Source organism: Hipposideros armiger, unplaced genomic scaffold (assembly GCF_001890085.2).
Source record: "Hipposideros armiger isolate ML-2016 unplaced genomic scaffold, ASM189008v1 scaffold_340, whole genome shotgun sequence".
Taxonomy (NCBI): domain Eukaryota; kingdom Metazoa; phylum Chordata; class Mammalia; order Chiroptera; family Hipposideridae; genus Hipposideros; species Hipposideros armiger.
This window is the reverse complement of record NW_017731690.1, coordinates 1,243,504-1,269,847: the sequence shown is the minus strand read 5'-3', so window position 1 is coordinate 1,269,847 and position 26,344 is coordinate 1,243,504. Positions and strand designations below refer to the sequence as shown.

Sequence of the window (26,344 nt, the reverse complement as noted above, 5' to 3'; positions counted from 1 at the left end):
TTTGTTACCCACCAGTAAGGTAAATATTAAAACTGAGCTGCAGTAATAACTGGCTGACTTTGTAAGGTAGGAGCTGTGAGTTTGAAGACTGACTTGCCCCTGAATGATGGCAACCGCTTCAGGTAACCATCTGCTTCCTTGGTTGTAAAATGAAAGCATATTCAGGTCCTTGGTGACTGTTAGTCACATGACCGGTATCCCTTTGTGGAATTCTGCTAGTGGCAAAAATAGAACCAGGCCATTATGAAGAGAAGACACTAGCTATGGAGTAAAATCCAAACATGTTAAATAGAACATGCTATAGAGAAGCAATCCTCCAAATCCCTTCTACTTTCTCATATGGGGTCATATAGATGTTGAACAGCACTACTGGGACCAATAGGCCATCTGTTGGATTTTGGCAACCATCTACTAAAGGTTTAACTGGCTTCAAAGGTGTTTACCAATTGCTCTTAAGGCTGGTGGCTGCACAAAACCCTGTGCACCTGCTCACATCCATTTGCTTGTCTCGTCCCCCTCAGAGTATGGAGTAGGCATCTGGGGTAAGAGGAATTGGGTAAGGACAGGATGCAGGTAATTAGCTGAGTCTACTGCAGTTCATTGCTTGTATCGAAACAGCTGATAGTCTGCCAACTGCAAACAAGAGGGACCTCTTAGGATGCCGCCTTAGAATCTTAATGGCATTTTCATCCTGATTATAAAACATTGATTGCTGTTAGCAGCATCCTTTCTTGCAATAGAAAAAGGCCTTTACCTTTATGTGACCTGGGACAAATGATGGTCTACCTTTCAGCATCGCAAAAATTCAGAGACACAGAGGTTTTTGTGGAAGTTATTTCATGGAAACTACAACTTGCTCTTTGAGTGTGAGGAGAAGTTAATGCACAGACAGAGTAAAGTGAGGGTCTTGAGAAGGCTTTCTATAATACACTGTCTGATGATGGGTGAGTGTGCTCCATTTCACTGAGGGCCGCTGCCCTGTGTGAAGTCCTGCTGCTGTAGGAAAAATCTTTATTTTCAAAGTTGTTAAACTCCTGTGCTCTTCAGTAGGGAGGAGTCTTCTCGTGTCACCTTTAAGGTCTGGTGCATGGAGAAGCATTGATAATAGACATTTGAGCAAATAAATAACCAACAGAGGATGTTTGAAAGCGGAAAGAGAAAAAAGTAGCTAAGCGATAATGATAACTGTTCATTAGATCTTTTTTATTTCAGTATCTGTTGTTTTATCTCTCACCCTTGCACAAGAGTATTAAAAGACAATGATTCTCGTAACTTTTCCTGGTCTTTGCTCCAGAGGGCTCTTAACCGGCCTACTGCAACAGCACCATCTATCTTGGGACTTTTATTTTCTGAGTATTTGGTTAATATATTCTATCTATTACAATGAACTTTCATTCTAGAACAAAAACATAATTAATTCTATAAATTTCAACAGTAGTGTCTCTGGGGTTTTTTGTTTGTTTGTTTGTTTGTTTTGTCTCTACTGTTGAGAGTGTATCTGTATACTCAGACTCTCTTTATAGACAGAACACATTAATAAACAAATGCTTGTCCTGCATTGTTATAATTACCTATTTTTTTTACATAAAATGAAAAACTGATTGTACCTATACTTGGTTTTGATAGGACATGCTTATTTAAGTTCTAAAGTGCAAAAAGTAAATGCTGATTGATAAATTAGCAAAGAAGCAGCCCAAGAGACAGTTGTAATGGGGAATTTCTTTGGCATTTTGGATATTTCCCTCTGGTTCTGGTAAGTTTCTTAATAATGCGAAAAAAAAATGTAACAGTAGTCATTGATATTTTAAAATGATCATAAATATTTTGCAATGCATTGAACGCTATTACTTTAGTCATATATTCTCAGAGAAAAGTGTCTTGAATAATGTAGGCAAGAATAATAAGGACTAAATTAAAAACAAAGGAGAGTGTGCCAGGTAAGCATAGAAAGGCTTCTCTTCCAGGAAGTCACCATGTATTCTTAATGATATATGTATTTAGGAGTTGTAAACTTTTCTGGATGTTGTTTTATGGGGTTATCACATACGCAGTTGCATGCACTGGGAAGTGATTCCCAAGATGCAGCCTTGGGTAAGTGGCTTTTTTTCTTTTACTGAGATGCCAAGCCTCCAGCAAAGTGAAGTAGTGCACAGATCAGAAGATCCCTGTTGGTGGATCGTTTTCCGAAATATATTGAACTTTTATTATAAATTTCAAATTTCTGATTTTTTTACATAAAAATACATGTCAGCGTAAACACACCCCACATAGTTGATTAGATCCCACTCCCTTTCTTTTGAACTTTATATTGTTGAAACAATAAGGCCCTATAAAAATAGAGGTTTTACCTGGTTAAGCATGTCCTGTTGAGTTGCAGTTCCCAGTTGAAATATCCATTGATTTTGATGTTTGCAACATCCTGGGCTTCATAGAAATTGTTCAACCAACATGTGTTGAAATGTTTGTTGCATTTGCCGATAAACTACATCCATGGGAATTAAGTCTCCAACCCTGGACTCTCCCGGTTTAAGAGAGGTTCTGGGGCTGTAGACTGAACATTGAGTGATTAACCCTTGAGACATGAGCAGCTTACCTGTGTTTAAAATATATGCCACTTACAGAGTTATTAGACAGTCATTTACTTCTCTATCCGGCCTACTATTAAAAGGGATTTGAAATTGTTTGTGATAAATCATAAACATTGAAACGAGGATTTAAAAATTCCCAGTAGGAATTCTGGGAAGATGAAGGGAACTCAATCCAAGGGATGTACATTAGTATGAACTGCTCTGAGTTTTGTAGCAATCAAGGCAGGGAGAGAAATATTGAAAGAAATTCTTTCCTGGCCTTGACCAGATATGGAGGCAACTCTTGAGCTTCGTATGTGACCTCCACAGGAACCATGAAGAAAATCAATGATAGCACAGCAGAACGTTGACATTATAAACAAACTTTATTTATGTGGCAACCAGTGGATGGATGAGCCTTCTAAACTATTGTCAGTTCTCATCTACACAGTCAATAAGTTAGGAATTAAAATTTTGCAAAAAATTAAATGAAGGCATTTTGTCAGTAGCTGTGAATTTGAGTGTGGTTTTTTAGAAAAAAAAATATATATATATATATGTATTGGAGTCTGCAACTGGCTTTGAGGCCTCGCTTCTCTTTCCCTGTGACCTTGAGCAAGTAACTTGAAATTTATAGGTTTTGGTTTCTTTATTCATAAATGTGGAAGTCATACTGAATGCTCTCAAGGGTCCCTATAAAAATGTCATCTTTTATTTGGTCAGTTATGCATCTTTGTTCTCCCAAAAAGTTTTATTCACAGTCAGGTAGGGTATTCCATTTCATTATTGTTATTTTATTACTGTAAATATCTTTTTCACTTATTGAATCAACAGATATTTATTGAACAGTGATTTGTTGCCCGTTGTGGTATGGCCGTATAGAGGATACAAAGACAGAGATATCAGAGTGCTGAATTAAATTGAGTTTGCACTCACTGAGAGCACTGCTGAGGGGGTTTGAACCTCAGAGACTAAAACCTACAGCGCTGTCTGGCATTGCCACTGCTCAGCATTCCGGGCCCAGTTTAGTGAGGAAATCAGAGCTGAAGACCCAGGGTGCCGGGATGAGGACAAGTGGACCTTATGGAACATGAGCCATGCTTTGGATGTAGCCTTAGGACCATAACGACCAAAGAATCCATCATCTTTTCCACTAATAAGTAAGCGAGCGTGGAATGATGGTACCTAGACGTTCTAGTTTGTGCAGAAAGTCTCTGAGGTGGGTTCTTGAACCATGCAGTTCTCTGGCGTGAAATCAGCCCCTGGCTGGCTGCCAGGCTCTCTCTCACCGTAGGGGGTGTGGCCCTTGAGTTAATGAGTGCTGGCTATCAGTTAGACACCCAAACATGTATTTCATTATCATTGAAGTTTAATTTATTTTCATCCTCCTATGACTTCTCTGATGTTTTTTGACAGTGAAAGTCTTTGCATTTCCAAAAGTGTAATAAGCATCTCTTAGGGGTTACTTGGCCTTTGTGTGTGTGACAGACAAAAACCTCATGGAGAACCGACCCCACTGAATAACCTAGTTCCTTCCTGAAGGGACGCTGAGGTTGGAACTGTGACCTAACTGGTCCCCATGGTGTTTTTAGGTTTTGGGGGCAGTAATTAACAATATTCTCTACTGCTCCCTTCTCTCCTGGCCACTCGTGGCTGCCTGAGACAGACCTTGCCGCTAGCAGTGGCAGAAAATAGCTTCTGTTTTCTGCCTCAGTCTTTTCCTTGAGGCTAAAAGCCAAAAACTTCGGTATGACTTTAATTTAGCAAACTTTTAAAGCAAACATTTATTGAGCATATATATATAGTGTATATAAGGGGATACCAGTAGACATGAGAGTAGCTCCTAACCTCAAATTAGTTATTTTTTGATAGAAATGACAACCTTTTACAGATTGCATTTTGACGTTAATTACACATATGCATCACTATGCTGAATACATTGATATACATTATCTCAGGAAAGGAAGTTCAATGAGGATACTTGTTTTGAATACTGTGGCACACTCAACATCTAGTTCAGTGCCTGGCATGTAGTCAATCAAACCATATTCTTCTCTAATATTGTAACATTATTTCATATTTAATTTGCATATATCTTTTTCCTGCACTAGACCATAATCTCCCTGAGAGCAAGCACTGAGTCTGTCTTATTCATCATCGTGTCCATTATAACCAGAAGTTGTTGACCCAGAGTTGATAAACACTAAATAATTTTGAATGAGAGAATCAGTGGAAATTAGGAGAGGTGTTTCAGGCCCTCTTTTGCAGAGAGAAGAAGTGTGACTGAGCACCAGGGATCTTTCCACAGTGCTTATTTTAGTGCAATACAAAAAATGTGCAGGAAGCAGGTGAGTAACTTCAGCCTTGCCCCGCTTCCGGAATTAGAGGTCTCCTAAGACGATGCTACCTCCTAGAAGCTTCCAGTCCTCCACCTCGCTTCTCTCAAACCCCAGCTATTCCCCAGAAGCAACAAGTCTTCCCTGATACAAGGTCTTGTGAGCTTCTTGGGAAGGGGAATCAGGCCCCTTCTGACGCCCAGGACACCAGTTCTGCAGTTTAACTTCCATGTGCTTTGCTGAGAAATGTGAAATGCAGGCTAAGAGAATGAGAGAACACTGCAGATCCTGTCACGCCCACAGATTATTCCGCTAAATTTGCTTTAAATCTTCAGTGTTGGGGACGGCCAGTTCAGCAGTTAATTTGGCTGCAGACATGTGGAAAATTACTCCATGGCTGCGGATGCTGGAAAACCACCCGTGTTGAGTGCTAATTATAAGCCAGTCACTGTGCCAGATACTTTATGTATAATTATATTGCTAATAGTTTCATTTTAGAGATGAACACTGGAGGCTCAGATATTATCACAAGTAAGCAGGCTGGGTCCAAACCATCTTTCTGCCTCTAGGCTCACGGTCTCCACTGGCCAGGACTGCACACCTCACTACGGACTAAGGCTTCCCCTTCCATGCCGCTTCTACCTTCTTCCTGACCCACATGACCTGACCTCTTTAGGGACCTCAAATCTCAGACAATCTCCAAGCTCTGCACCTCGAGCACACATGTAGGAAAAAGCATCAAGAGAAGATTGCCAAGGTGCCTAGAGGAAAAATCTATTTTATCTCACAGATAGGGAATCTTTGGAGGAAAAAAGAATACCTAGAAACATAGGGCTAGAACAATATTTTCAGGTCTACTGATCCTGTTTTCTCCTCTTACAGACTTAATACCTGCCCTATTGCAGATAGGTCACTTAATAGCTGACTCTCAATTTAGTCCCCTTTCAAAGGAAAATAAATATTTTCCTTATCCAGTCTATTCAGAAAGACAATATGAAATAATATGTGTGAGTGCTTTATAAACTGCAAGGAACAATATAGACATCAAATGTTTGTTGTGATTACCACATAGCTCTAGACTAGCTGATTAAGTCTTCACTCCTAGAAAGAATTTTTAAGTTGATGAGATTCAAACTTTCGATTTATCTAGGACTCCAATTCTTTGATACAGGCCTTTGAAACACTCCTTTTTCCCATGAACATCTACTACTCTCTGCAGGTCCCCTCTACATCTCACTTCACTATAAAGCCATTCAAAATTCTTCTAAGTGTCCTGTTCCCTCTTCCAAGAGCATGTGCTTAGTTCTTACTGCTTCACCATCCGTTTGTTAGCTCACATTTCCATGTGTTTTGGGAGATATGCAAACAATTTGTCTGCACTCTTGGCCCTGGCCTTCATCAACAGGACTGATGATGCCAATTTGTCTGGACAAATGCCTCTCTCCTACCTTTGCTGCTCTATAAATATTCTTCTTAAACATTTCTACAGAAAGAGGAAGGCTATTGTATCCAAGCACAAACCACCTTAGATTGTTTTGTAGCTTTTATTGACGTCACATCTAAATTCTATGCTCTCTGAATTTAAGAACCATATTTTTATTTAATTCACACACACAGGCTGTTATACTTACAAAAACTATCAATAAATGCTTGGGCAAGAGAAGCGTTGTTTAAAAAGATGTGATTGCTGTCAGAGGAGCTCATCTTTAGCTCCTTAAATTAGAATTTATTTGGTTCCTTTGTTTTCTAATACTTGTGTTATGTTTGAGTAAATATATCATGATTTCACTGTATATTGGGAAGTAGTTTCCAAACTGAAAATTCAGTTGTATCTCCATTTTAGACTTGACTGCATTTCAATGGCAATACAGTCACTTATTTGATATCTCTGCTCGATTTCCATTTTTACATTTCAGAGTCAGTTAAACTTTATCCAGATAGTAAATGACATTTGAAGATGACATTTAAAGATGTCATTTAGTTTCTCTCCTGATATTTTCCATTTTATACTTATATTTTCACTTAATTGGGTCATTTATATTCAGCATGATTCAACTCAGAAGCACTTAAAATTAAAAATTCAAACTATTCTATATTCATCTCTGGCTAGTTCAGTTATTTCCAGTTTTTCTAGACAATTATAGTGGCAAGTGGTTAATAAAATTAACTACATTATTTTTTTCCTCAACAAAGTGTTTTTACCACTACATTGGCCAAGAACCTTGAATAATAGAAATAATTAGACAGCAAAATTGATTACTGCAGTCAAGTGCACAATGAGCCACTAATATGTTGGTATGTAGTTGTTTCCAGTCCCTTTTTGCACATGGAAAAAGAGATTTTCATAGAGCTTTATCAAATGGTAGCCATCTGTGTGTATTTAGGAAGATCTGTTATATAAAGTATTGTCTTTCAAGGGTAATATACAGCTATCGGATTCATTTATTTAGAGGTATGGCTAGATTTAAATTAGAATAATTATGTTCTGCATTGATTTGGAAGGTAGTTATCCTACTTTTAATTCCGCTAGTGTTAACTTAAGGTTTTTATTTTGTAATCCATGTACGATTGTCAATTTTCCCAATTAACAAAATCAAGAATGTAACAAAGAATTAAGAATTCTTTGAGTTAGTACAATCCCTTGGATAACTGTCTGGTCTTTGTTAATTTAATATGAGATTATAGAATAAGATTGTTACTATTAAATTATTCATTGTTATAGTGTATAGTTTCAATTTAAAGAATATGTGTTGCCTCATATGTAATTATGTAGTCCTATAAACAATTCTATATATTCAAACATTGAATTATATAATAATTCAATTATTATATAAAAGAATTATATATAATTCTATATATTGTCTATATATTGACAATTTCAATACTATTGTCAATGATTTTAAACCACAACTTCTACATTTCTGAGACCTCAATTTTAAATAATCTTTAATTAATTAAGTAATGCTCTTGACATTTTTTTCAGGAAAAGTTTGTGTATGTTATATTTTTTGAGCCTTTCTACTTTTGAAAATAACATTTGAATGACCTCACACAGGAGTGGCAGAATGAAATTATTGAGTAAAAAATTTTTCTTCCCACTTTATATGTTTGGTTCCATTAGTTTCTGGTATTCGTTTTGCAGTGGAGAAGTGTCAGATCAGTCAGACTTTGATTCCTTTGTAGGTCAAATTATTTTCTTTCTATATACGAGGTCTAAAAAATAAGTTTGCAAACTTGTTGCAATGATGTTGCTAACCTTTTCTGATAGCAGAGGCATTATTCATTATGAATTTGTACCAACTTGATCAACAGTTAACCAAATTTACTATTTGAAAGTGCTGAAAAGGCTGCATGAAAAAGTTAAACGACCCAAAGTTTTCGCCAACAGTTCATGGTTCTTGCATCATGACAATGCACCAGCTCACACGGCACTGTCTGTGAAGGACTTTTTAGCCAGTAAACAAATAACTGTATTGGAACACCCTCCCTACTCACCTGATCTGGTCCCCAATGACTTCTTTCTTTACCTGAAGATAAAGGAAATATTGAAGGAAGACATTTTGAAGACATTCAGGACATCAAGGGTAATACAATGACAGCTCTGATGGCCATTCCAGAAAAAGTTCCAAAATTGCTTTGAAGGGTGGACTTGGCGCTGGTGTCGGTGCATAGCTTCTGAAGGGGAGTACTTCGAAGGTGACCGTAGTGATATTCAGCATTGAGGTATACAGCACTTTTTCTGAGTTCACAAACTTAACTGTCCAACCTCGTGTATCTTTATGGATATTTTTCTTTACATTTTGTATCAATCAGGGTCCTCTAGTAGGAAATAAAACTCACCTTAGATGAATCAAATGAATAGCATTACTCATAGTAATATGGGCAGGATTAAGGAAACATTACTCTTAATTTGAGCCAGTGAGACATTCTGAGGAGATTAGCTATACTTGGAAACCATCACTATCTCTAGAAACAAAGTATTTCAGGGGCTAGTGAAAAGTGGAGCTCTAGAGGAGGCTCCACCCAGTGGGAGCTGTACCTGGAGGGGTCTCAGCTACTGCTAAGGTGTTGAAAAAGTGAGAAAGCAAAGACAAATACCTTGAACTATCTTTCCTCCTACCCTCCATCCCTCAGTTTTGCTGCCAGTGCCTTCTATTGGCCAAACCCAACTAGAAGGCAGCTGGTAGGGGAGGGAGTCTGGGTAAAACAGTACACAAAGATCAGTCTCCTGAAGCACAGAGCAGGGCAGAGAAGGGACAAAAATGCATTTGGATAGCTAAAGGAGAATAACCAGTTCAAAAATATTGCCTGGGTATGTCTAGGTGGTAGTCATTGTTTATAATATGTTTAGACTCTAGACCCTTTTATCTGAAAATTAATATTTATTCATTAATTATCTCAAAGGAGCTTTCTTGTAGTATAGGCTTGATAATCATAGATACTGTATTTTTTCTTCTTAGGATTTTGTCCACTTTGTACTCCTCACTACTACCTTCTCATCCTTTTACCCTTTCCACTTGTGTCCTTAGACAATTTCTCAAGTTTGTTCTCAGTATCATTGAATTAATTTTCTGACCCTTTTGTCATGGTTTTTCAAGACCCCAGTGCAAAATTTAATTCTTGTGTTGAATTTGTGTCCTTTGTGAGTTTTCTTATTCTCAACCTATTCTTCAGAGCTTACAGCCTCCTTTATGAACTTCTATTTTTAGTTTGTACTGGCCATATTTTTTATCTTATTAAGAATATGATAATTTTGAAAGCTGCCTTCTATTTTTCAAAGTGGCAAGCACATAATTTTTAGACATATGTTTTTTATTTTTTCCTTTCTCTTTAGCTGAATACTTCTTTTTATTGACCCAACACATTTTCACAGTTTTATTGAGGTATAATTTACATACCATAAATTCACAAGTGTACAATTTAATGGTTTTTAGTAAATACATTGTTGTGCAACCATCTCCATAATAAAATTTTAGAACATTTCTATCACCTCATAAAGATCCCTAGCATCCATTTTCAGTTCCTTCTGTTCTCACCCCAATTCTAATCAAGTAATAATTTGTTTTTTGAATCTGTAGCTATGTATTTTCTGAACACTTCATCCAATTGTAATCATATAATATGTTGAATTTTGCATCTGACTTTTTTCATTTCACCATGTTTTGAGGTTCACCGCTGTTGTAACATGTATCAGTACTTTATTCCCTTTTATTTTCAAATAATACTCGATTTTATGGATATACTACATTTTGTTTTTCCATTCATCAGTTGGTGAGCATTGGATCTTTTCCATCTTTGTGAATAATGCTGCTATGAACATTCACAAGTTTTTGTGTGAACGTATGTTTTCATTTCTCTTGGGTGGACATTTAAGAATAGAATATATGTGTCATATAGTGAATTTATGTTTAACTTTTTAAAGAAACTGCCAAACTATTTTCCAAAGTGGCTATATCTTTTTACTTTCTCACCAGTAGCGGTTGGGGTTTCAATTTATCAATATCCTTTCCAACACTTATTGTCTTTTTTATTATAGCTATTCTATTGAGCATTAAGTGGTTTCTCATTGTGGTTGAAATTTGTGTTTCTCTAATGTTGAACGTTTTTTCATGTGCTTATTTCCCATTCATGTATCTTCTTTTTTGTTTTAAAGATTTTTATTGGGGAATTGGGAGATGGGAACAGTGCTGGGGAATTGGGGGAAGGGGAACACACAAGTTGCTGTCATTTTGGTCTTCAGGCTAGTTGTGGAGGACGTTGCTTCAGTGGCCTAAGTTGGCACCATCATTGCGCTCTTCCCGGGCGAGGCACATCAGTCGCCGGCTTCTGGACGGCCGCTCACTGTGGCTGCTGGCTGCTCACGCTGACTGTTGGCTACACACGGTAGCCCATGGCAGCCCACTGCATCAGGGGCTGCAGCCTACACCATCGCCGGCGACTCACGGCAGCCCAGCTCCAGGTTGAGCTGTTGTTCAGCATCTTAGCTGTGGAGGGCAGTGTCACTGGCCCTCATATGTGGGATCCAAACCGGGGCCCTCTGGCGTCCCAAGCCAGCTCTTAACCAACGAGCCACTTGGCCGGCCCTTATGTATCTTCTTTTGTGCAATATCTATTCAATTTTGTAGTTCATTTTTAATTGGATTATTTTTCTTCTTAGTCTTGAGTTCTAATTTAAGCTCTGGATATAAGTCTTTAATCAGATGTAGGATTGCAATGTTTCCTTCAGTGTCTTTTGAAGTACAAATTTTAATTTTGATGAAGTCCAATTTATAATTTTTTTCTCTTATCATCTGTGCTTTTGACGTGACATCTAAGAAATTGTTACTTAACCTACAAGAAAACGCATTCTTTTTTGCTATGTGTTTTCTAGTTTTAGCTCTTCAAGTTTATGATCAATTTTGAGTTAATTTTTGTGTATGATGTGAGGTAGGTGTCTAAATACATCTTTTGCATGTGGAGCGTCAATTGTCCCCATACCATTTGTTGAAAGACTATCCTTTCCCTGTTGAAATGCCTTAGTTCAGTGTACTTTTATCTCCGCTCGTACTTTTTCTTTGTTTTTACAAAATATGATTGAATGTCAGACCTTCCATTTAAATTCAATGTTGGCTAAAGACACTCATTGTATAACTTTTTTCATAGTCCCTCTCACTGCCCACTCTCAGGTCCAAAACTGTAGCACAACTTGATATGCACAACCCAATTTCTGACACTGGTAGACATTCATCTAATTCCGGCCTGTTCATCTACAGCATGCTACTGCAGCACTCATGCTCACTGCCTATGAGGAAGAGTTTCATCTTAGGAAACTTTGAAGCAGCTCATAGTTGTTCTTTGCCTACCTTTGGCATATGAAAAACAATGAACCCCAACAGGGGTGCTCCCAAGGCTTTTGTGCCTATGCTTCTACTCAGGAAGCCCTAGATAAGGAAATAAACTATCTCATGATTCATTGCACAATTAATCATCTAGCTCCGTCTAGCTCTTGCTTGCTTCCTACGTGTATGGGAGCTTTAATAACCAGAGAGCTGCAATTGAAAATGGGCTAGGCCCCTTCTCCAGACACATGATAAATCAGTGTTTGTGCAATATTTATACATGTATTGGGGAAAGTAGGGTTGGGATGTAGAAGTGTTGGCTGCCTAAATGGTTTTTTTTTAATAACTTTATTGAGACATGTTACCATATAATTAACCCATTCCAACTGTACAATTCGGTGATCATTTTTAGTAAATTTTCCAATTCGTGCAATTATGATGATAAATCAGTTTCAGAACATATTCATCACCTAAATATGATCCCTTCGGCCCATTTACTGTTAATCCCCATTCCTTCCCTCCTTCTTGCTACTCCAGGCAACCACTAATCTACTTCCTATATCTGTTTGTTTGCCTTTAGTAGACAGTTCATACAAATGGTATGCAATATGTGGTCTCATACCTGGCTTTTTTCACTTAACATAATGTTTTTGAAGCTCATCCATGTCATATCGTATATCAGTAGTTTATTTCTTTTTATTGCTAAAAAACTTTCTGTTGAATGGATACTGTATTTTATCTATCCATTCACCAGATGGATGGGTTGTTTCTGGTTTGGGACTATTATGAATAATGTTGTTAAGAATATTGTGCAAGTCCTTGTGTGCATATACGAGCATATTTCATTTCATTTGGGTACATATCTAAGAATGGAATTGTTGGAAAGGAAAATTCATGTTTAACATTTTAAGAAACAGGGATGTCTAGTTTTGATTGCTCTACCTCTCCAATTATTCTGTTTCAGACAGTAAAGACTACATATAAGATCGATTACATTTCTTGGTTGAATTCCTCTGATGCTATTGCTAATGGAAAAAATTTTCAGATTCTGGCAAATGCTTGACTGTTAGCTTTAGTTTCTGGTGTTACTGCACCTACATTTTTTTCTTTCCCATCGAATATATTTTAATAAGAAGAAAGTTGTAGCTTCATGCCATATTAACCCCAAATTCTTTCAATTTGATTAAAAGTGTAAACGGTAAATTCTTTTTTTAAATATTACTTTAGGAAATGAATCTAGTTCATCTTTGATTACTTTCCATAACTTCCTTAATATATGGAATATTTTATTCCTATTACTATCCCAGTGGTGTCCCGTGTTCTTATGTTCATACCTGTATCCCTCAGATACTTATTTATTATTTATTAAGGCACTATTATATGTGTAGCTGTTAAGTTGCTCTTATGACTGACTGAAGAAGATGTGTGCGCATGTGTTTGTGTGTTTTTAGTATTATATCAAGGGACTAAGTAAATTTACTTAGCCTCAAATGTGGCATTTGTTTTTGTTCAAATTAAAGTTTTAGAAATTTAATGATTGTCTATCTATTCCAAAATAACTTTGAAATCTGACTGATTTGACCAAATAGAAGCCTCGTATAGAAGCAAGTACCTGGAAAAGAATGGGCCTAGGTAGTCCCGAAAGGATTCCTGTAAGATGCTAACTGGAAGATTGGGTTTCTTGAGCTCCTTCTGCTTCCAAAGAATATCAAGATACCCCTTAATATAAAGTAAAATCAGATTATGACTTTTTCAGTGGGCATGTGTTCTGATATCCGTAATAGATTTCAGATTATCTTTTTGGTATATGGATAGAGGTTACAGAGATTCTGGTTGTCCTTGTGTTTTAGAATTTACTGAGCAATTTTTAAGATGTGCTGAAATTCCTTCCAGGATCTAAAACACATGCACATATAAACATGTGCAAACACATTCATGCTCTAATACATGCACACACATATGCACATGTGCATATAGACATGCACACACAGTCATACTCATTTTTCTATAAATGTGCCCATACACATGCAAACAAAACACACCCCGTAGATATGTTGTTTGACTTTAAAAGTTTAGGTTCAGTTCTTTGCCTCTTAAAATATATTCTGTGAATTTTTTATAAAGCCAATTATTTCTGCCTCTACTTTCACTGTCTTTTAAAATAAGAAGGGGCCAATTTTCTAAGAGTAGTTGATTATTACTGAATAAAACCATAGAAACAAGATTTTTTTCCCCAATGCATTTGAGACTTACAGAGAAAACATTCTATAATCATACTTAATTCATGATTATTACTTACTTGATACATGGATAGAGGTTACAGAAATTGTGATTATCATGCTTTATGAATATTTTTTTATGTTTTCATAAATCTGCAATAAGAAGTTAACTCAATTTGTTTTCAAGTTATTTCAACTATGTCTCTAGTAGACCTATCATATTCTAATAAAATAGTATCTAGTCAGAATTATTTTTAGTAACAATCAAGAAAAACACAGGCAAGGACAGAACAAAAGGTCAGAATGATGTCAAGATACTAAAGTGATAAACCCAAATAATATGATGAAAGTTGATATGAATAAATGTGATGCCTGACAATCTGATTTTTTAAATTTACAAAAGGTTAGAAATATATCCATAGCTATTTACACACACACACACACACACACACACACACACACACACAGAGGCTTAAGGAGGTTAGTTGACCATAAGCTAGATATGAAACCACGTCATATGATGAATGCTTGAAAGAACTGGGAAGTTATATATATCCTGGAGAAGACAGTAACTTGAGATGTGATTACTCTCTTCCATTGTTTGGAGGGATTTAATATAGAAGATAAAGTAGATTTATTCTTCGAATAACCTTTTAAGTGATTTTTAACTTTAAGTAGATTTGAAATTAAAATAAAGTCATCTGGAAAGGGGATTATGTTGCCGGCCTCATATAGAAAAACTACCTGGAGAAGACCAAGCAGGGTCTAGGTAGTACAGAGAGGATTCCTGTAAGATAATAACTGGGAGATTGGGTTTCTTGAGCTCCTTCTGCATACATAACCTTAGCAGTCCGAGGCAGAGTGTGAATACTCCACTCTGATAATACAAGGGGCCAAGCAGGTTATATGAATGAGTGAAGCTGTCTGTGTTAAGAAAGATGTATATCTTTCTTTGTATTTCTCAATGTTCAGTTCCAACCCAAGGTTTCCAAGACATAATCAGGACTCAACTTTACCAGATTTTCCAGTCCTTCAGGGGAAACTGGAAATCTTGATTTTGGAAATGTAAATTATCTACATTTTAAAATTTGATAACTAATTACACATTTTTTGAAGCACAAGTGTGGACTATCACTTTTTAAACAAGTCTAGAAATTACCCCCCAGAAACTTTCTTTTACTCCCTTTCAGTGTATTTTGGGAACTACTGAATACTCTGACCTTTAAAATATCATCAAAGTATCCTAAATGTGTAATTATATACAGGATAATTGTAAAGCACCTTTGTAATACCCACCCCTTAGCATCCTGCCATTTTGTATTGGCACTTTTAGCATATTTCTTACAAGATTCTGAACTTGATACAACAGTGATGTTAACATCACCACATTAATAGGTAGAAGCTATTTCAGATGCAATATAAAAAACATTGAGCAAGTCCCCATTCAACTTATAAATGCTGGCTGCAGTTTTTTTCTTTTTTTTTTTTTCTTTTGCCTCATTATAGAGAAAGGCTATAAGGAACTGCTATTACTGCTTTGCTATAATTTTCTACATGGATTTTAACTGCTAAGTGCAATGGTGCTTAGAACTCAATTCATTAACTAGAGCAAATTAGAAGGGAATATAAGTCTCTGCACTTGCTGATGACATTTATAGCTTGGTAAGCATACATTTACTGTGGGTCAAATATCTAAGGCATAAAAATTTTAACAATTATTATTTCAAAAGTTATTAACCTGGTTCTCAGAGAAAGCTTCTAGTCCTAAATCCCTTTGCTTGTGTAGAACTTTCTGAGGTCTTTGCTTTGTACCTATCCAAGTGTAATACATGATATGAATATTAGAGAAGCACATATTATCATGTTACCCTTGCTTTTTTAAAGAAAGGTGATCTTTCTTAGTTCATTATTGATAATTTGGAAAACCCTCTAACAACTTATATACCCTGACCCAAAAGAGGGTCTCTGCAATGAGGTAAGACTTTCTTGCATCAGAAACTCCCTAACCAGTAGCCTTGAGCACCGTGGGGGTTCTGGAGTAGCTTCAAGAAACAGAGTAATTCTCCCTAAGGAGCTAGAGATTTTTTTGATCATATGGTATGAACCACACATGGAAGGCAGGCAATTATTTGGTCCAAACCTGGCTTTTAAAAGGAATATTTTTCATGAAGGTTTTTAGAAGCCCCAACTTATATCCAGTTTTCTCCCAATTCTACTTCTTCTGGTTCTATAGCAACCATGTCCCTTTAAACAGAGGAGCCTCCATTTATTTTCTTCTCTCTGATAACCCATGATCCTCAGGACCATGGAAGATAGAATTTTCTGGAATTAAATTAAATATTTTGCTCTTCAAGTTTCTGGGTTACCTAAAGTTCACTGTACTAGTCATGGAAAGTGAGTTCGAATTTAAAAACATTTAAGCACTATTAGCAAGGAATATGCTAGGTAAAGAGCAAAAGTGTTCTAAAATAATTATTGGCATCAAAGAATGACTTTTAAAGAGGAAAGACGGTATGCAACTCTAAAGCTTTTCAAAGCCATTTAGCCCTAAGGAGATAGGTCTTGGACTTCTAAGGTCTCTTGAGGGTAGAGTCAGAACTAGCATTTCATCTCTCTTACCACATTTTACTGCCACCACATTTTGTTGGTTAAAGGAAGTCATGAGGCCAGCTCAGCTGAAGAGGTGTAGAAATAGACACTTTCTCTCAATGGGGCACATTGCGAAGGACTGCCCACTGGGAGGGGATAAATACAGCCAGTTTTGTAAACCATTTTACAATGGGAAGCCTTACTCACTAATAAAAGTCTTAAGTTTAATGTATAGGTGCCCAAAGGATAGGTGCCTTTATGCTCAGAATTTTCAGATTATTTTTTGTAAAGCTTTAGTGAAGTATATAATATGGAAAATAACTTAGTTGAATTATCAGAATGATCACATTGCTATTTCCCCAAGACTAGGGAAAGTGAAAGTTGGGAGAGCCATTGACTTGGTTCCTGCCATGACTGAGGGCAAAGAAGAGAGCACTTTAGAGAGCAACTTGAAGCAGTGCGACCTGAGCTTGAGGGCAGAAAGATAGAAGCAGCAGCTCTGCAGACTTGGAGGATCAGGGACAGAAGAGAAACTGTGGGAAAGGAGCTGATGAATGGTAGCCACAAAGGCAGGGCCAGCCGAGTGGCGCGTTGGTTAGGAGTTGGCTTGGGACGCCAGCTGAGCAGCAGGGCCCCGGTTCGGATCCCACATGACAGTCAGGGACACTGCGCCCTCTACAGCTAAGATGGTGAGCAACTGCTCAGTCTGGAGCTGGGTGCCTTGAGTCGCCAGTGACAGTGTAGGCTGCAGCCCCTGCTGCAGTGGTCTGCCGTGAGAGGTACCTTAAGCAGCCGGCAGCCAGCGTGAGCTGCTGTGAGCAGCCGTCCAATGGCTGGTGAGCGACTGCCTCACCCAGGAAGAGCGCAATGACAATACCAACATGGGCCAGTGAAGCAACGTCCTCCACAGTTAGACTAAAGAACAAAAGGACAGCAATTTGTTTGTTCCCTTCCCCGATGCCCCAATAAAACCTTTAAAAAAAAAAAAAAAGAAGCCACAAAGGCAGATAGGCCATCAAAGAATGTTAGAACCAGATATCTTTTACAAAATGATTTTGAGACCCAAAATCTTAATTTACGATTCTGGGGAAAATGGATTGCTAAAAATCAAGAAAAGTAGTAAAACAGAGTGAAGGAATATTATATGTCCCATTTTGAATATTTTTCAGCTCATACTTTTTTTTTTTGCCCTTATTCATTTTGTTTCAAAGGTTGAGACATTTTTCGTTTTTCCAAGCTTTAAATGGAACTTTGAAAATAGATTTTATTTATTTGTTTGTTTTAATCTTTTACCAGCTTCTTGGGTTAGAACGCTTCAAAAACAAATCTATGCAAGAAATAAGGTTGAAATAGCTGTTTTCTCATTCAACTGCTATTGTCTGAGCAACTACTTTGTGCCAGGTGTATTTCTAAGAGCCGGAGCTCTGCTCTAGCAGAGAACAATAAAAAGAATCTGTGCAGGTGGAGCTCACATTCCGGAACGAGGAGACAGACATGAAACATATACACAAGTTAGATGGTGAGAGGAGCTATGGAGGAAAGTAAAGCAGGGTTAGGAAGACAAGGAGAGTGCAAAGGCAGAGAATAGAGGAACTATTTGTTATTTTGTATGAAGTGGTCTGGGACAGTCTCTCTTATTAGGGACTCTGAAGGAGCTATGGGAGTGGGCAGAAGAAAGGCCCCAAATCTGGAGCACGCTTGGCACATTTGAAGAATCATAAGGATGTTTGTGACACTAGAGCAAGGAAAGCAGGGAAGGAGTGTGGTGGGAGGTGAGGTCTGCGAGCTTGTTTGGGGCAGAGGTGAGGCTGAGCACGTAGAGCAGGGCAGTGGTTCTTAGAGCCAGCGAGCTGCACAGTAAACTCACCCTGGAAGCTTTGGGGAAAAAATGTCTGGGCCCAAACCCAGAATCTGTTTTAATTGGTCTGGGTTGAAGCCTGGTCAAGTCCTTTTAAAAATATTATCAGGATAGATGTGGTTGAGGTCTCCTATGCCTTAGTAAAGCATGACTCTCACTCTGAGCAAGATGGCAAATGGCTGGGGGATCTTGCACAGAAGAATGATACCACCTGATCACCCAGGCATGCCTCCTTCACCCCCATTTCCCTTGGTTCCCAAGATCATAGCTGAGTATAGAGCTTGGATCTTGCCTCACCTTTTAGGGGAGAGAGTGAAAATGTGGTCATGAGCAAGATCTCTGGGTGCCCTCACCTGCCCTCCTGTGCCAGGCTCTCTAGTAGGTGTCAGAGATGTAACAGAAGGGAAAGAAGGGGTTTTCTAGGGACAAGAGCCCCTCCTGCTCCCTTCCAAAATGGGTTGGAGCCTCTTAGTCTATTTGGGCTGCTCTAACCAAATACCACAGACGTGGTGGCTTATAAACAACAGAAATTTATTTCTCACAGTTCCAGAGCCTGGAAGTCCAAGATCAGGGTGCCAGCATGGCCAGGTGAGGGCCCTATTCTGGGTGGCAGACTTGTTATGTCCTCACATGATGGAACAGGCTAAGGGGCTCTGTGGGGCCCCTTTTATAAGGGCACTAATCCCATTTATGGGTTCTACCCATGAGGGCTCCACCCTCATGACCTAAGCATCTCCCTAAGGCCCCACCTCCTAATACCATCACTTTCGGCATTAGAATTTCAACGTAGAAATTTTGGGGAGACACAAACTTTTGGACCATAGAAAAGCTAGTATTCCTGCCTGTTTCCTTTTCCCTCCAGTCTTCAGTCAGAAGTCCCCATGCCTCCCTCCCAACGTTGCCCTGAAATCACAAGTGTTCACAGGATGACTGTGAGAGCCGGTGAATGTGTATGTCACTTCTGCTGACCCCTGTGTTGAAAATACACAAACACATTGCTCATGTGTAATATATGTAAACCAGTGCCCCCAACCACACGCAGCCAAGGTGTGATAACATAGAGAAGGATATGCTTGGAAATAATACAAGCTGTGCTTTTCCTCCTCTAGAGTAACGGTGTGATGTAGTTGTTCAGAGCAAGAGCTCTGAAGCTGTTTCTTACACTGACTAGCTGAGTGATTTCTCCTTTGTGTGCTTCACATAGTGGTATCAAATTCATAAGATTTGTAAGATTCATTAAATGAGTTAGAGGCATACTTTGTGCTTAGAAAAGTGCATAGCACACATTTAGTGCTCACTACATCCTAGATATAATACAGTTATAGTTTCCCTCTTAATTTTATTACCACACAGAAGGAGCTATCTTTAATTTTTATCAAAAACATAGGAGACTTTTATACATAGCATACATCTTTCAGTAGCATTTTCGACAGGTTCTTCTCTGTTGTTTAACTGTTGAAAACAAAGATGCTGCATATTAAGGAGTGGACCAAATTTCAATTGAGGAGGAAAGGCAGTCCCAAAACATTTTTAGAACACAAACAATCCATTTTATGATTGCTGTGCAAACATAATTTTTGGCAAAACTCTCTAATTCCTGGCCTTCACGTGGATAAAAAGAACAGCAGCCTCTTTTGGACAAGTTGAGGCTGGGAATGCAAAGAATTAAGATGTGAACAAGGCATGTTTTCAGCATATTTCCCTAGTGAAACATCTGAAGTGCGTATTTGGGAACAAAGATGAAAATCTTAGTCCCAGCTTCCCAAACTGCTCCCCTTATAGAGAGGTTCCTGGATTTAGTGGATGGAAAGGGGGGGCAGAATGATGGAGGGAGGTGAGGAAATTTTATCCTCACAAGAAAGGGACTTAACATTATTTCTACAACTTTCTCTGACCCAGATGAATCTCTCATCTTTGTTTCATCAGAGTCAGAAATTTAATAAGAACTTATTGGACTATAAAATGATGATTAAATATTTATTGAAAATGTAAATATGATACTTAAACGTACTTACACTCCTACAGGCACCTTAAAGGCAATATACCTTTATTTAAGGGAGAACCTTATTTCAGAGCTTTGTCTGAACTTGACACCCCACCTGAATGATATTTAAATAAACGTAACACAGAAAATGCCTCTTAGGAAAGAATGGCCTAGCTTCTGCATTTCTCCTGTATTAATTTAGGGAGTTCATTTTAACATTGCCCACAGGATAAAGTCTAAATTTTTCAGCCGCACAAGCGGATCTGAATCCTTTCAGCATCTTCTCTTCCCACGCTCCGGAGTGTCCCTACTTCCCATTACTTCTTTTCAGAAGGCAGGGAACCTATAAGGCACAGTCATTCTCCAAGTCTTTTCCCTGCTGTTGACTTGTTTTTATTTCTGCTGAAATTTTGCACAGTCTTCAAAAATAAGCTCTGTGGGATGGTTCTCTGTGATTTACCCAGATCTGGAATCATAGCTGATTCTTTGCTCTCTCAATCTTTTGTTTGTTCTTCAATTCATGCCCTGAGTTCATTGTCTTATGATTTAGCTAATTACGTGCATCCTTTTTATCGTCATAAACAGTTAGCTCTTTGGGGGGAAAGTAAAATTTCTCAGTCTATTTGTATGCCATATGGTACCACATACATACCAGAACTCAACACATATCTGTAATTAATGAAGCACAGAGACAGGAAAAGAAAAGTTCTCAGGATTAGAGTATACTTTTCCTCATTTCCTTTGTATGTCATCCCTCTACCTTGTGGCCATTTAGAGTGTCACCTTTGTCTTTGTATTTCTTCTAGGACAGTCTGGTTATGGACATGCCTTGCTTAAAGCCCTAATTGACCTCAGAATGACAATTTGACCTTAGTTACATAAAATCCAAACTTTATTTAATATCTCTTAAGATCTAATTTATGCCACCAGCAAATCCCATGTCACACCTCTCCTCACACTTTGTTACAGCTATACCAAATTTCTTTGTGTCCCAGAGATGGTCTTTTTACAGGAATGCCTCGTTGTTCCATTCTTCCCCTCCCCATCTTCCACTGGCTGACGCGTCATCTACCAGATTCAAAATAAGATGTTACTTTTTCTGGGAATTATTCCTAATTCCCCACACCATCTCCAGCCTTAGATGGGATTAAGCCTTTCTCCTTTGTGATCTAATAGATAAGAAAGATCAGGAAGGCTTGGGTCAAGACATGATTCTGCTTCTTGCCAAGTAGTAACTTTAGAGCAGTGCTTCTCAAACTTGATTATGCATCAGAACTACCCTGAGGGCTTGTTACATCATAGCTCGCTGGGCCCCATCTCCAGAGTTTCTGATTCAATAGTTCTGGGATTGGTCCTGAAAATTTGCATTTATAACAAGTTACTAAGGGACACTGATGATTTCTGCGGATCACCCTTTAAGAAGCTCTGCTTTAGACAATTTATTTAATCTCTCTAAGCATTAGATGATAAATCTGCAAAGTGAGGCTGAAAGGTGTGTCTTCAGAACTAATTCAGATAATGTCTGTAAATGCTTTGACATGAATTAGTACTCAGTCAATGGCAGTCAATGTTTTTTTTTTGTTATCATTGTTTTCATCACACTATTAGACTGCAGATTAGAACTGCAGATTTGCCAAGTAAACTAGGAACCCCGCAGAGAGCAGAGACTATTGGTTTTCTTTTTGTTGTATCACAGGTGCCTCATGATGTGCATTAGTAAGCACTAATTAAAAACATATAACAGAAGAAATTCAAATTAAAAGCACTCAATAAATAATAAATAAAATGAATTTAGGTTCTTTTTGTAGGTAGAATTCCCTACTTCAACTTGCTATATCCTTGGTTCTCCTGGGACTGTGTTTGCCGATCGGTTCCTAAGTTACTTTTGGTGATGATGAATCAGTCCCGACAGCTTTTGTTTCTCAGCAGATTACACAAGCAACATAGAAAATGTCTTTCTGTAAGAACTAGAAATAACCACATGGGCCATTCATCTGGCTCTGCAGTTTCATTTTCATACTGAATGAAAGCAGTTGTAGCAATATATTCCCCTGCTTTCTGTGTCTGGACATATGCCTGCGTTTAACATGGATATGGGTTAAAAATTAACATGGAGAATTCTTTTGCAGTTATTTGCCCGTTTATGACACTTCTTCTTTTGAGAAGCCTTTCCTGCTTTTGTTGTCAGTCCCCACCCCCACCCTCCTCGTTGACTTCAGAACCTCATATTTATTTTATATTTACTCATTAGTTCAGCATATTTTTTTCACCATTTGCCATGTGGCAAGTATTATTCTCACGGTGGTGATGCCACAGAACCTAAAGCATGGCAGTGACCACCTTGTACTGTAATTGTCTGTTCCGTCTCCCATGCTAAACTGTGGGCTTCCTAATGGTAGGTGCGGTATCTGATTGATCTTTGGGTCTCCAGCTCAATGTCTGGTATCTGGTAGACATTCATACATATGGATTATTATTTATACAGAGAGACCCTTCTTGTTATATCAGTGCTTAGAAATGGAACTGAGCATCAGAGATCATATACTGCTAGTTCACAAAATGATTTGGCACTAGACATGGATTGTGTGACCTACAAAGCATTGCTTGTTTGAATTTCAATTAGGGCCACCCAGTAAAATGTGGGAGATTTTTATATAACGATTCAAGTTTCCAACTTCACTTGAAAAAGCCCACACTTCTGTAGTGCACCAATCTGCTGACGCTAATTCCCACTCCACCTGCTCCTTTATCTGGAGAGTGCCTTCTTTATTTCATTACAACCCCTACTAGCCTCTATTGTATTACACAACTGTGTGTGCATATGTGTGTTGTGTGTGTTTTCAGATATGTGTGGTGAGGAAAGAAAGAAAGTCTTCAAATTCTACATAAATCCACTTAAAGTTTGGCTTTATACCTTATAACAATCTAACCTCACCTGGAAATAATACTTTATTTCTTTTATTTTTCTCTAGTGATGTAGACTGCTAATAAGGATTTGCTTTCATTTGAAACATAGAGCATACTGAGTCATCAATCTAAATTTTGTCTAAGTTGTTTTTCTGCATTTTCAAAGTAGGTTTCCTGTATTTCTCAATTAATTAGATAATTACCAGCTTCTCTTCTATTGTGATGTGTACCCCGTCCAAAGTAAAAATATATCTAAGTCTATCTAGTTTGGGTTATTTTCTTCCTTTATAATTATTGAAGTAACCCTTTCATGTGGCTTGGTTTTTTCATATGAGATTAGGACACTTAAAAACATAAAATTGAATTAAAATTATTGTTTACCGAACTATATATATATTCATGATTTTTTTCAGCTTTCGTTAAAAAGAAGAGGAAGCAAAGATTTGCCAAAATCTGAAAAAAAGACTCAACAGACTCCCACAGAGGTATGTAGAAAGAAAATTTCAACTAGTATATCAAGCATTTCTAAATGTATATAATAAGCTACTTCTGTAAGTGACATACTGGCCAGATACACTCCTGTAAAACAAAATTAAATTATGCATATTGATTATATAGCTTAGATATGGACAGTGTAAAACATTCAGTCTCTTTGCTTACAAAGTTAGCACTAACATCCTTATTATTGCATTTGCATTGTAATCACACAACAAAATGTCAGTACTTTATGTGTTTCTGCATTGAAGAACTGTACCCATTGTGCTATTATTGTTCACTCATAATTAATAAGGTCAATAGAATGGCTGTTTCTATAGTATTAGGAGAGAATAAAGAAAGGAATGTGGTGAGAAGGGATGGCGGAGGGGAGAGAGGCTTGTGATGGCTTTAGAAAGCCCTAGACCGAAGTACATAATTCTTTATACCCATGACTGGGGAAGCAAAAGAAAGGCAATGAAGGAATAAAAATAAAACTTAAAAACGTGGGCTTGCTAAGAACCTTAGAAACATAGCCACAATAAAGACTAGTTCTGCTATCAGGGTGAGCAAAAGGTGCTGATGGACGTAATAAAGGAAATTTCAATACAGAAGAGGAAATACTTGGACACAGAAGTGACATTATGACTCCAAAAACACTTGACTAGATATTGACTTTCAAATGTACATGTTGCAACCTATAGTACTATAGCATGCTTTTAAAAAAAATTTTTATAAGGGGTTTTCTCATTAGATAATAACTTCAAAGCAATATTTAAATATACAAAATTTGAAAACGTTGATGTCAATCATTTATTTAAGAGCATAACATATTAAATGTTTATTTCCCTTTGCCTGTCTCCCTGCTCTGCTCTTAATTAATTTTCCTCCCGGTACTTGCATTTATAGGCCAGAGACCTACCAAGATCATTACTCCTTTTTGTACCGTTCTCTCCATTTCCCTAATAAGTTCAAATACACTCTGTCCCTACAGCTTTCCCACCCTGCCTTTGCCATAACTTTAGCTACCTCAATCTAAATATTTTGTTGTAGATCATGTCACATGTTCCCATGAATCCCCATCCCCATCTTCTTTAGGGAGAAGATGCTATATGCTCCTTTTTCTAAAATGTTAAGTCAGCTTTAGTCAGTTTATTTTTTAAAAATTCACATTTATCCTATAATACTTCCCATGTTAACCTTTATTTTTTTCAACATTTCTAATCCAAGAATTCTTAACTGTTTGCTCCTGGCTCTATGGACCCCCCACTCTATGTGCATGTGGGCGCCTTTCTGCAAAAGACACCCACAGCTTTCACCAGTTTCACAGTGAGACCCGGGACCTTACCACAGTCAAGATACATTGCAACCAACCAGTTTTTATTTCATGGACACCACCATCCCGGGAGTTTTATAAGTATGCTGTTATGGCCTTTAAAGTCCCTGCTATCATTTTCCATTCATTTATTTTCAGAGGTTATTACCTGTCTTTTTTCAGAAACCCACCCCAGCAGATTGATCTGCCCTGGATGGGAGATCACAGTTGTAAAGTAGTCCATAGAAGATTCTATTGCTCAGTCAAGGCTGAGGACCACTGGTTCACAAACCTATATAACTATAAATATCTTGTTCTATTGTAATTCTTGTGTATACATTCATCTCCCATTTTTTAGTCACGTCATATCGTAGGCAAAAGCCACATTATTCAGCTTTGATATGTCAGTGTTTAGTGTCTGGCAGTCTGCAACAGTATTCACTTTTGAATACTCCCATGTCCCCCTTTTTATATAGCCATGCGAAATTGTCAACACACTGCTGATTTTAACCTATACAAATGGCAATGTCATTTGATTTAACCTACTATTATTTGTATAGCTTTGTATTTCATTTTCTTTAATGTATTCTTTCCATATTCCTTTAGCAGCACAGTGACTTTATGTGCTGAAAAATGGTATTGCATGGCAATTAAGAGCAGTAACTTCAGGGCCAGGTTGCCTGGGTGGAAATGGCAACCATTTTGTAGCTCTGTGGCCTCAGACAAGTTACTTATTCTTCCTACGCTTTTATTTCCTCACCTGTAAAATGGGAATCATAATAGAGAGTTGTACGGATTAAAGGAGTTAAAATATGTAATTTATTAGAGTGCAGTTTAGCTTCTAGTAGTGGCTAAGTCAAAGCCAGGCTCAGCTCTTCTTTTGACCCTTTATCATCTTTATACTCCCCTTCCTCATATTTCATTTGTATCTTCTTAACAGTGAGCCTTGAACATACACAAAAATAAGAGACAACATGCTTCACATCTCAAAGCATTATAACGTTTCTTGCCAAGAATTCGCTATGAAAATAGGAGCAAGTGTTTTTTTGTTTGTTTGTTTGTTTTTTTAAAGATTTTTATTGGGGAATTGCGGGGAGGGGAACAGCGCTGGGGAATTGGGGGAAGGGGAACAGACAAGCTGCTGTCGTCTTGTTCTTCAATCTAGTTGTGGAGGTCGTTGCTTTACTGGCCCAAGCTGGCACCATCATTGCGCTCTTCTCTGGCGAGGCAGATCAGTCGCCGGCTTCTGGACGGCCGCTCACTGCGGCTGCTGGCCG

At 37.8% G+C, this 26,344-nt stretch overlaps 1 protein-coding gene across 1 annotated transcript in view; it reads left to right on the top strand.

Moving 5' to 3' along the window:
• The window catches only part of MTCL3 (MTCL family member 3), a 72,234-nt gene that overhangs the window by 16,648 nt on the left and 29,242 nt on the right, over nt 1-26,344 (top strand). The window contains exon 3 of the mRNA XM_019661218.1: nt 23,698-23,763. Within this exon, the coding sequence (XP_019516763.1) occupies nt 23,698-23,763 (66 nt within the window). The remainder of the gene's footprint in view (nt 1-23,697; nt 23,764-26,344) is intronic.